Below are 11,942 nucleotides of genomic sequence, written 5' to 3'. Positions count from 1 at the left end.
GGTTAACCCTAAACTGCTTTTTTTCTCTCTCTTTAACATTTGGCGGGGTAGTTTTTAAATTTTAAGCACAGGTACAAATTTTTCCCCAGACAGATAAATTAATTCTCTTTTTAAAGTAAAGCGTTCCACCTCACTTCCAAAAGAAAGCCTTTTTTCTCCTTCTTTTTTGGACTCGCTAAAGAGACTTTTTCCCTTCCCGTTTCCTTTGCGTGATCGCAGTAAAAAAAAAAAAGGGTTAAGTGCTCAGTTAAAATACACAGTGTATAATTTTATAGCTTTTTCCCAACGGAGCTCCTGGTGCCGGTGTCCAGACGACAATGCGAGAGCAGCAGCGCAGCGCACAGATCAGTTTCATTCTTTGTCAGTTGTGAATAGGGGCGGAGGAAGCAAACTCATTAGAATCCTATAAAAAGAAAGTATCCGAGATCATAAAACAGCCGGCTACAGGACTAAGCGCTCACTCGCAGCCAGACTGAGGCACAGTGGAGACCTCTTGTCAAGTTTCTGTCTGACCCTCAGAGCATCGGCATTTTAACAGTTTAGGTTCATACAAAAAAAAAAAAAAAATTTTTTTTACTCGTGTACCTGGCTCCCCGTGTTTGTTTGTGTCGTTGCTTTTAAAAGAATCTTCAATGGCAGTCCTTCTTTTAATTATTTAACCTTTTCAGGACCAGAAACTTGGCATCATCATCATCATCATCATCATCACCACTTTGTGTACTGCAGTCTGACAAGCGTGACGCATGGACACTGCCAGGGCGCACACGTCTCATTGAGAAACTTATTTTTCTTTTCTTTTCTTTTTTACTAAATTATTTTTTTCTTTTTTCATATATTTCAGTATTTTTTGAGGATGGTCGTCTCTGCTTGGAATAGATATTGTGTTGTAGTGTTTCTCGTCACTGCGCTCAGGACTGGGACATCCCAGGTATCAGAAGCGCGCCCGAAGGCGAATTCCATCAAACCCGGTCAGTTGGAAGAAATACCGACACCGGCAACCAACCGATCTGCAACAGTCACCAAGAAACACAACATCCAGGTAACTTCAGTTATTTCACTGTCTGAGAAAATATCAGCGGAGATGTCAGAGCACTTTTTGCCCTTTATTACTAAGAAGACAGTTTATGAAATGCAACAAAAACAATCGTAATAGCAATAACTTTTCTTCCACGAGTTCCCCTTTTCCAATTTATGATTGCTGAGTGGGAAACATTTTCCTTTGCACAATTAAAGGGTAAAATAGTAATATACACCTTCAGAAAGCTGCGTCATGTGTGGATCGTTATTGGAAATTGGGAGGATTGGACCCCTCATAAATCCTAATTGCCTTTCAAACCTGACGCCACAGTCGGGTGCAGCACACTTCCACAGTAAATCATTAACGCCGTCAGAAAAGTGAGAAAAAGTTAACACTTGGGGTAATTTTCTGTCTGGATCCGCGTGTCATTAAAGCGGTCCAGGCGCTTGCTGGGATTATGAGATTCTGTGGGGCCACTCTTACCAACCACTTTATACCCACTCAAAGGGGTATCGATCCCCACTGTTTCAACAAAGTGCCGCATTTCTGTAGAGAGTGCTTGTGAGAGCAAATATGAGATTAAAAAAACTGTGAACATCTAGACCTGTGGATTGGCCAGGAAAATTCACAATCCAACAAATAATTCCTGAGAGGTGGATGTTTAAATCAGCTTGGAAGGCAGGCGTGTATGTATAAAATAAGCATAGCAGACAGTGTGCGAGCAGTAGATGGCACTGCCACATCTCCAGGACACCCCTCCCCCCAGTGGTCTCACCTGCTTCGTTTGCATTTGGCCTGTACACCTTGCCTTTTTTGATCGTCTTGCATATCAGTGAAATGCTTAGTTTTGAAAAAGGAGGCATCAAGCTGATACAGAAGAATTATGGAAAAGCTGCTGTGCCAGACCACAATTTTGAGCGCCTGCTTACTTCCATGCCTTTGCAATGGTTTAGAAGAGTGGACTGAGGGAAAACAATATGTGTGTGCAGAAACCACCACACTGTTACAAAAGTATAATGTCATGGTGTGGTGGGTCCAAACCAGGATGGCTAATATCATTTATGAGGTTTTCCAGAGTGGTAAAGAAACAGCCGCAGCTCGGCCTTGGCGAAGACTTGTGGCTCGACGATGGTGAGCGAGCTGCACTGTCCTTCTGCCTCTCATCATGCAGTGGCTATCTGTAAATAGCTCTATTATATAGTGTAATTAATCAAAGTCTTGTTTGTGTTTCAGTAAAAGTGTCCAGCACAATTAATTTAGAAGAGAACAACAGGATGCAGTTTTTGCAAGTTTTTTGGGGTAAATCTGCAATATCTGTACCTTAGATTGCACAATTATACACACACACACACACACACACACACACACACACACACACACACACACACACACACACACACACACACACACAAAATCTCCATTATTGAGGCTTTTGGCATCCTATATTTCCATCTTTGAGGTGCCTCTCTACTTTCATATGTCAGTTTAGCGCTCGGGTGAAGATTGGGGAAAAGGGCATGTGTCGGCTCAAGTTTTCTTTTGGCGTCAGTTTTAGGAGGAGACTTTGGCGCTATTGTATTATGAATGCATTGTAATACTGCTGAGTTTGCCACAACTGGTGAGGATAGTTAGCAAATTAGTGTTCGGGGATACATGAAATCCCCAGTTATGTGAAAGACAATCTGAACAATTTACCACTGTATCCATTTTTATTTAAAAATGCAGTTTTTCTTCAGTACTTCAGTTCACTTTTACATGGTTTAATACAGCTGTTTGGGGACCTGAAACTCACTGAAGGTTAACGATTATTCTGAAAATTACCAGGAATCTCCCCAAACGTTGGTTTTACATCACTTCGTAGAAGATTACTGGAATACGACGAGTGACTGTAGCAGGAAACCAGGGTGTAATTTAGTTTTGTACCCATCAGATGATGGATATAAGAAATGTTGGTCAAAGCTTTTGGGTTAAAGGAAGCATTTGACAATGTAATGTGCTTTGATTTCCTGTAGCTGCTGACAAAGGTTGGTGATAAGGGTGACATTAATCACGCACAAACCAGGAAAGGCGTTAGGAATTCCTGCGTGTACAGACGGGGCAAACAGCTGAGTGTTTTCCTTTTGTCTCGTCCCTTACACGTCAGCCTGACTGGAGTAAAACCGACAAAGCCAAAACCTCCAAGACCTTGACAGCCAGTGTTCGTGGGTGGCACTCTGGGCTTCTTGGAAGGGAACCAACAGAAATGGATAGCACGGGCAGGCAGCGCTCACCACTGTAACCTCTGAACCCACAAGGGAACCAACACTCTGGCGGCATTCGTGCATAACCTGCCTGTAAAACAGCAGCCGGTCAGTCGGCCTTAACTAGTTGCTTTATTGAATTCACCAGAGGGTTTACTTTTAACAAGCAATCTCCTGAGACTCTCTCTATTAAAATGTAGCCTTTCTCCCCGAGCCAAAAATGATTGTTCAAGAATCCTAATGAGCTGAGAAAGAGAGAAAGAAAAGGTGTGACTGCTTATGTGTGTTTTAGTCTTCAGTTCTGCAGGTTTTCAGCATGTGGGTCCCTCGGGTGCCATGAGGCCCTTGAGCCGGAACCATTAGGGTTCTTGTGTGGAGACCACCTTAACTGTAACTAGACTTGTTAATGAGAGAAGAGACCCTGTGCACCTCTTATTTCACAAGATTACACCTTTTAAAGCAGCATACCTCCCAGATTACCATCGAGCACTTTTTCCCTTTCCCCCGATAGCCTTTGAAGACACCGCTCACGTACAGTGACTGTGAGCCTTGCTATGGGTGCAATGACTAAGATCAACTCAGAATGTATACTTAACTTAAGGAAGGCCTAGTTTTTAGAGACTCTGGATCCTACTGCTCAAAGGGATATGGTTATAAACACATGTGTTTTGAGTGATGAAAGAGGCCGAGTTGTGTCTGAGGACATGGTTTGTATGAGTGACTTGTGTGCAGTCTTCCCTATGTTATCTGATAGCGGCCGTCTGTGCTTTCAGGGCATATGAAGTTTGTTTATTCAGTGACATCGTTTGTTTGACTCTTTAAGGCCGCTGCCACTCATTAACACCATTCACTGCCCCAGGTTATGAGCTGGAGCTCTGAAGGAGCACAAAAAGCAAAGAGGGCGGATGCTTAAGACAGTACTTTAGCTTTGTTGCAACTTTCTTTTTTGTTCCAGGCAAAATAAGTGGAAGGAAATAACGCTAATTTCTTTAACTTAGTGTGTTTACAAACTGTAAAAGATGCTAAAAATGATTTGGGTAGCAGAGGGATGTTATAGTCAATAGTTACATGAAAAAGAGAGCCTTCACTAATGTCATGGTTCATAAAGGTGATCTTTGCCATTTGCAGCAGACTGCAGTTCTGCCTTACGTTTTATTAGTGTTTGCATTGGAGGTCAATATCACCGTTCCATTCAGCAGTGAGGTTTACAAGTGCTCCAAATGAAGCAATAAAATACATCATTTCTCCATGCCCTCATGTGCTATCTGATCTGATGCATCAATATATCTATCTCTAAGAATTCAATTCACTTCTTTTTTTTTTATATACAGTTTTTGGCAAGTTTGTGCTTCATCGTCCAGATCACAAGAATAAAAACACAAGTCTGGGGGAACAATTGTAGCCATTTTATTAAAAAAACAAAACAACAAACAAACAAAAAACAAACCTGTCAGCTGATGTTGGCCCATCCACCAACCCAGCCTCTTGTCTGTTATTCTATCACATTACCTTTGAGGGGTTTTTTTTTTTGCTTTTTTGTCAGTTGATCATAAAGAGCTGGAGTCTAAGGGCTTAAATTACCCTTCTGTTATGTTGTTCCACTGCTGCTTTCCAGCGTTCATACTGGTTCTTGGTTCTGCCTAGGTTCTAGACATAGAGGAGAGGAGACATTCTTGGTGTTATTTTTTTTAATGCATTACCGGGCTCTTCCGTTGAATTATATCAGCACTTTGGAATGACTGTAGAGAGGTAAATAGGGGATCCAAAGACTGGCAGAGAGGGTTCAAAGCCCTGTATATCCTGCAGTAAATCCCTTGGAGATTGTTGCTCCCGCACATTTAAGGTTCCTCTTCAAAGCCGTGGAGCTTTACCAGCACGAGAGCAACACGAGACAGGGCCGGGGGCTTCCCTTATTGCCCTCCGTCTGTCTCTTCCTTTATCGTCTCACCAGCATACCATGAGAGGCTGCACAGTACAGAGCGCTCAACCCACTTCCTATGCAGGATCCAAGGCTCTTCTTTTATGTTGCTAGGCTGTCTAAGGAAAAATAAGGGAGCAACAGGGGAAAAAAAGAGATATGAGATTAATAAGATGCATCCCAAAATGAAACCCTGTCCCTCAGATGTTGCAAAAGAGGCGTTTTAAAACATGACAAGATAAGGCAAGTTTATCAGCTGTGATTTAGGGGGCCGGCCTCGTATCATTGGGTTTCAAAGGACTGTCTTGCAGTTTGAGACATGATGGAAGCGGTGAGCCCCATTCCCACAGTGCCCCGTGTACTGTGATCGATGCAAACCTGCCAGCTCAGAAAGACAGATGGGTTTGAATACAGGTAGTATGAAGTACTGCTGCACATCTGGATCCATTTGTCTTCTTTAGATAACCAGAATTTTTTTCTTGTCAGGAGAGAAAAAGAAAACTTGAACTTCTGTTCAGTCCACATTTCCGGCAAATTCTTTTCTTGAGAGTCCACGGCAATGTCCGTATTTCTTTAAAAGAGGAGCTTGCAGAGAAACTGAACTCCACAGTTGAGCGGGAAAGTTTATTATGCATTATAACAGCAGTAGTTTGTAAAAACCTGAGAGGAACAGTTTGGGCTTGTTTGTTTTGAGGAATCAATGCCGACTTAATGTGCGTTAAATAGAGAGGTGAAGCCAGGAGATTATTAGTTCGGCTTAGTACAAAGACTGCGAGCTGGGAAAAGTCCATACTGTGTTTATTAATGAGCTTCAAAAGTGCTGGCAGGGCGGGTTTGTATCTTAACAATTGATGAGGTGAAATTTTCAGCGTTTCCTCCTGCTTACGCACAAATATGACCTCTCCACATCCTGACAGCAGTTCTTAACCTTGTAGTAATTAAGAAATTTTGGGAATCCATAAAGCACCAAGGATTTGTTGCTTTCATCAGCAATGTTAATCATTTGCATTATGGGAATCTGTCATAATGATAGATGAGCGTTCAGCTGAATATTTCTGCTCATTTTTCTACGGCTATATCATTGCATCCATGTGTTTCCATTCTGAGAAAGTCAGCATGGCAAACCTCCAGCAAGTCTAATCTTGTTCACTTTCTGAAGCTAAAGCACATGAGTAACAACTTTTAATGTGCTGAAATATTGATATTGTCGATAGCTGATTTAAACATGTGGTGTACATCGACGTCTGGAACGGCGCCCGCTCTTTTGGGGATGGTAGACCTCTCTGTACTGACCTTCATACCCCCAAAAGGAGTTTGTTATATTTACTGCGGCTGTAATGATTTTACTCTGATTTAAACCTCTTTTATGTTCACTCACATGTTGACTCTTCCATGTTTGTCAGTGGTAAACCAAATAAATCAAATCTGTCAATGCAGTGCCAGGAAAATGTGGATGTTGTGTTGGCAGCGGAGCGCCACCAAAACATCGTGTGCTTATGTCAGTCTTCAGCGAACGTGATTAATAGTAGATTCCATTTGATCTTAGCTTTGGTGTTATGCGTGAATAGGTGTTCTGTTGTGCAAATATGTGGTCCACTTCATATCTTAGCTTATCCTCCAAATTAAACCGAATGGTTGGAAATAAAAGAATGATGTGCAGAAACACAGTGACCTGAACTTTCTTTTTCGTGTGTGTGTGTGTGTGTGTGTGTGTGTGTGTGCGTGCGCCCCCTCAGATGTGGATGTGAGCCTTTCCTGCAGCTGTTTAAAATGTCCCCCTGCGTTGACGAGTTCGGCTCAAATTCGTGACATTATTCCATTTGTCAGCAAAGTTCTTTGATTTGTGTTACAATTTGCACCAAACTCCTTTGCTCCTGCTCCAAGTCTAATGACAATGGGACTTGCATGTGTATGGAATTATATCAAGACAGTGGTTCCAATAAAGAGAGTCTCATGTCGGTGTACACGCTTGTTATCAGAAGACTGAGCTTGGGTTTAATTGCACTTCTCACTGCTACGGATAGTTAGTTTTATGCCTTCTTTGTGTGGTCCCTTCATTAGGGAAAAGATGTAAAAGCTCTTGTGTACTTGGCTACATAATATTTCTCAGGCTTTTGGTGTAAAAACAAGAAATGCTAAAGCAAAAACAAAGGCAAATGAACTGTAAAGGAGCGTGATTGGCTACCGAAATGTAGCCCCATTAAGCCTGTGAGCAGTTAGGGAGAAACTGAAGTGGTTTGGTCATTTTAATAGCTGTATTGTTTGGCCATGGAAAAATAAAAAAAAAAGAAACATTCAGTAATAGACGAGTTAATCCCTACAGCATATTTTTCCCTTAAACTTGGTATAGAAGGACCGCAGCCTGTAGTAATTTCACCCAAAACAAACAATCTACAAACAACAAGCTGAACAATATGTTTCACCACATACCCCCACTGGTATCTAGCCATTTACTTGAATACTCTTGAGTTAATTTGCTAAGGTTTTGGGTCTTTTGGGCCACCCAGTAATTACAAAGAAAGTGAGCGGAATTTAGCTTTGGCTTGCAAAGCAATAACACATGTTTTTAAAGTTACTTTTCAGAAATGTGAATTTGCTGTATTTCAATCAAAATCCAGCTAGAATTCTTTATTCAGAAAGTAGAATTAACAACTGGGGGAACCAGAGAAATAAGCGACACAAAGTGGGTGGGTGACATGTTAAACTAATCTCAACTCTGAGGTGACTAGCAATGGGAAATGCTGCTGATTAGGTCATGAGAGGGTGGAAAATATGCAAGAGGCTTACCTACCAACCAGACACTGGCATGTACATTAGCAACCAGCTGTAACACAGCGAATAAACACAACTCCTGGGCTTCGGTTCGCTCTTTCCTAGGTCCTGTATTTGGTCCAAACGAAACTTTGTTGAACAGCTTAAATCAATAATTTTGCAAAGTAATTGAAGACCCAGCTGCAGATTAGAAAGAACAGACCTACCACCTTTGCAGGGGTGGATCAGGTGTTCTTGTTATCAGGGGTCTCTGCAAAGACCCCTGGATGTAACGTGAAATTCATTTGGCTTGACTGTTTTAGCTTGCCGAAGCCGTGACTTTTGGAAAGGTATAGGAAAGGTATCGCAATACTTTGAGCAAAAACTATCAGCTTTAACGCTTTTAAACAGTGATGCCATGTGCACCACAGCACTCTGTAGACATTCAGAAGGTGATGACATGTGGGAGACACAAAATCTTTACAAGAAAATATATGCCATGTTAAATTAAAAATACAGGGTGGAGATAACAGATTAGTTTACCATCTCAAGATGTTCCACTGGCCCAGTAAAAAGAGGCTTTTTCATGAGTTCGGATGCTGACAGGATCAGTGTTGCCAAGGGAACCGCATGCCCAATGGGTACTCTCTGACTCTGGCCTGATGTGCGCCTTTCTAAAGAAGAAAATAACGACCCTGCAGATGCAATTAAGGGAATTGTGTTTACACTGCAGCCATATGTGCATGTGCTTTATATTGCTTGATGTCACTTAGGCAAATACATCAAAGTCAAATATCAAAAGGCAGCATTTTCTGTTTATTTTTTCATAAAATGTGTTTTAAGGACTTGAGAGCACTTTTAATGTGCTTTTAACATAACTGAAGTAAGTGGGTAATTAACCTGCAACTGAACGGGCATGAGCATAGCTCAAACTGCATCAGGGAGAATTTCAATTAAACACATCGCCTCACCAATGGAAGTTATGTGAGGCATGGTTTTTAGATCGGGCTGTCCACGGCAATCATTCAAAATTCTGCTGCCAGGAAGTCACGCAACATAACAGGTTCTTTCATAAACTGGGTAGACAGATATTTGGACATAACATCTTCTCTCTCTATCCAGGTGTACCCTTGCAGCAATGACAAGGAGTGCAGCGTGGGCAGCTACTGCCACAGCCCTCAACAGGCTCCTTCTCGTTGCCTCACCTGTCGCAGGAGGAAGAAGCGCTGTCATCGAGATGCTATGTGCTGCCCCGGCAACCGCTGCAGTAACTGTACGAATACACACACACACACACACACACACACACACACACACACACACACACAAACAGACACACAAACAGACACGTGCATGATTGTAGCGCATTTCAGTTTCAATTAAGTTATGACTGCGGGGCACTATCGTGAAAATTCGATTTCTGGTTTTATTCAAATGTTCTTGAAAAAGCGGGTCTTAGTTATAGAGCCAATATATTTAAATAATGTTGAACACATGCTTTCAGACAGAACCCTGAACTATAGCTGAAATGTATTCAATTGAGGCCCAGAGGTTAGGAATCAGTGGTCACATGTTGTAGTGTGAATAGCGTGAATGTGTGCAGAGGCTGCGCTGAAACTGCTCTTTGTTTAAAATCAACATAGCTCACTAACACATATAGGAGTTCTTTGCATTATGCACTGAAAGCATCCATTTAAGAGACCTTTCACAGAGGCTAATGTGCTCAGCTTTAACAGTCTGTGCCATGTTTTCCTGAAAAACTAAGCAGCATTGGCGTTTTCGTTAACTATATATGTTTCTCCTGTTTTTACAGTCATTTGTGTCCCCATCTCTGAGAGCGTGATCTCGCCTCACATCTCACCATTAGATGAACATATCAAGCTCTCCTCCAAAGACCACGGCTGGAAGGGTGGGAAGAATGGAAAGGGACAGGCCAAGCATTCTCTAAAAGGTGAGATCTGACAGCAAAGCATGTCCAGTATGAACCGAGTGATATCAAGACATTATCCTTTATCATCATTGTTTTTCCTCTAATATTAGATTTGCTCTGTCCCTCTCCTATCCTGGTCTGGCTGAATTGTTTTCTTGTCAACTTTAAGAAATCCCTAAAGTACTCATGGGTATTGCAGTGCACCAAAATATGCCCCTCATTTCCCCTCTGCCCATGTGTCTGTGTCTCAAGCTAAGCGTGGAGATCCCAGAAGGAAAGAAAAAACACAATGCCTTTGCTGTTTCTGCACTTACTTAAATCCATACAAACAGTCTCATTGATAGGACACCTTCCATGATACACCAGTTTTATCCACAAAATGCAACTTTAGCATAATTAAGGCAAATAACTCACAGAGACCTGTTCTTAGCATTCAAGTCACCTGATTTAAGCCAAGTAATGGATTATCAATATAGTAATCTGTTTAATAAGACACTTAAATTACTATACTATAAATACACCCTCAAGGCTTCAATGCTAAAATGTTCGTGGAAATAGGAGCACTACTTAAATCTGCCATAAATGAGGCCATTTGGTTTTACTTGTACTTGACTCACCCGCTCTCCTTACACATTATTACATTATAATAGGCTGGTGCAGGTTGCCACTTGAATAAACTCAACCCAGAAACTCAGTGATGTTAAACCAGTGGAAAACAGTCTGACTTAGCAGTCCATCACACTGATGGAATAATGGAATAACTAGTCAGCAAAGTGGGGTTTGTCAGGGAAACAGGATGACTGGAATGGATGATAATGCGGCTTCTGGTAAGCTGTGTCACAGGCCTGCAAGTAAAAGTGTTTCACACAATTCTAGTGATTGTTCATTTATAAGGATTCAGTCAGGCAAGTGTGTTAGATATATACAGAGTCATGTGAAAAAATTAGGACAGCCTATGCAAGAGGGTTTAAAAAAAAACATATTTAGACATATGGAAATTAATATTATATAGAATCAGTCAGCTGTTGATATCTTTTGTTTAATTAGCAAAACATGGCTGTTTTTTGCTGTTGACCTGCAATTTAAAAACAGTATTAAACATTGATATGTGAACATGCTTGTTTTTGGTTTATGTGTTTCCAAGTGCAAATATGCCAGTTTAATGCATAGTTTGCATTTTATTGTTTGTTGGTTTATCACTGCTCATATATTTTATTGCTTTCTTCCTCTAGGTCACGAGGGTGACCCGTGCTTGCGTTCTTCCGATTGCTCGGACGGCTACTGCTGCGCCCGCCATTTCTGGACAAAAATCTGCAAACCGGTGCTGAGGCAGGGAGAAGTGTGCACCAAGCAGAGGAAGAAAGGCACTCACGGCTTGGAACTCTTCCAGCGCTGTGACTGTGCCAAGGGCCTCTCCTGCAAGGTGTGGAAAGACGCCACCTCTTCGTCCAAGTCCAGACTCCACATGTGCCAGAAGATCTGAAGCAGGAGGCAGCTGTTGTCGGCTTAAAGGCCTCCGTCTCCATGTGCGAGGGGAATTTTATTTTTTTAGGATGGGTTGTGGCCGTACTGAAAAGAAGGAAAAGACAGAGACTGACAAGAGACAGAACAGATGCGGCTTCAGGCTCGCTATTCTGCAAACGGAGGGCAAATGGGAATGCTTTAATGTGTTCTCTGTGAGTGGTCCATCCCTGCACCCCACATAACAACCACGCACCCTCACACACGCGCACACACATGGTTTTGAGAGATTAGTGAGCTTATAGGATGCTATCCCCCCCCCCCCCCCCAAAGAAAAACCAACCTTTTACACATTCTTATGAATATCAGGGAACCGCAGAGTTTGTCAGCTGATGCTGTGATAGGTGTGGACTTTTTGTAGATAGAAGCAACAGTCATAGCAGTCTTTCCTTAAACCTCCAGCTTATGATATTCGAAGCCGAAGGACTATTAACACAAAAGCCATATTTTTACTGAATAGTACATGCTCTACCAAGCTCTGAAGTCAGTTAGCTTTAAATAATGTCGCATGTGACACTCATAGGATCAGAATTTTGGCATGTTATACTGTCTGTTTGCCAACTT

The 11,942-nt window shown here is 41.9% G+C and overlaps 1 protein-coding gene across 1 annotated transcript; it reads left to right on the top strand.

Moving 5' to 3' along the window:
• The first annotated feature begins 411 nt into the window (after positions 1 to 411).
• On the top strand, positions 412 to 11,642 carry dkk2 (dickkopf WNT signaling pathway inhibitor 2). Its single transcript, XM_084931527.1, has 4 exons — positions 412 to 1,039; positions 9,050 to 9,200; positions 9,741 to 9,878; positions 11,090 to 11,642. Exons 1-4 carry the CDS (start codon positions 854 to 856, stop codon positions 11,338 to 11,340), a joined length of 726 nt encoding a protein of 241 aa, XP_084787653.1. The 5' UTR covers positions 412 to 853; the 3' UTR covers positions 11,341 to 11,642.
• Positions 11,643 to 11,942: the final 300 nt, after the last annotated feature.

Source organism: Perissodus microlepis, chromosome 6 (assembly GCF_051167445.1).
Source record: "Perissodus microlepis isolate ML-2025 ecotype Zambia chromosome 6, ASM5116744v1, whole genome shotgun sequence".
Classification (NCBI taxonomy): domain Eukaryota; kingdom Metazoa; phylum Chordata; class Actinopteri; order Cichliformes; family Cichlidae; genus Perissodus; species Perissodus microlepis.
The sequence above is the reverse complement of the archived record's forward strand: the minus strand, read 5'-3'. Positions and strand labels throughout refer to the sequence as shown.

Bases quoted from the DNA above. Each gene is read 5' to 3' on its own strand.
- dkk2 (XM_084931527.1), top strand. From the start codon at position 854: ATGGTCGTCTCTGCTTGGAATAGATATTGTGTTGTAGTGTTTCTCGTC. The intron at 9,201-9,740 runs GTACGAATACAC...CTGTTTTTACAG, and splicing joins CGGCAACCGCTGCAGTAACT to TCATTTGTGTCCCCATCTCT. The intron at 9,879-11,089 runs GTGAGATCTGAC...TTCTTCCTCTAG, and splicing joins GGCCAAGCATTCTCTAAAAG to GTCACGAGGGTGACCCGTGC.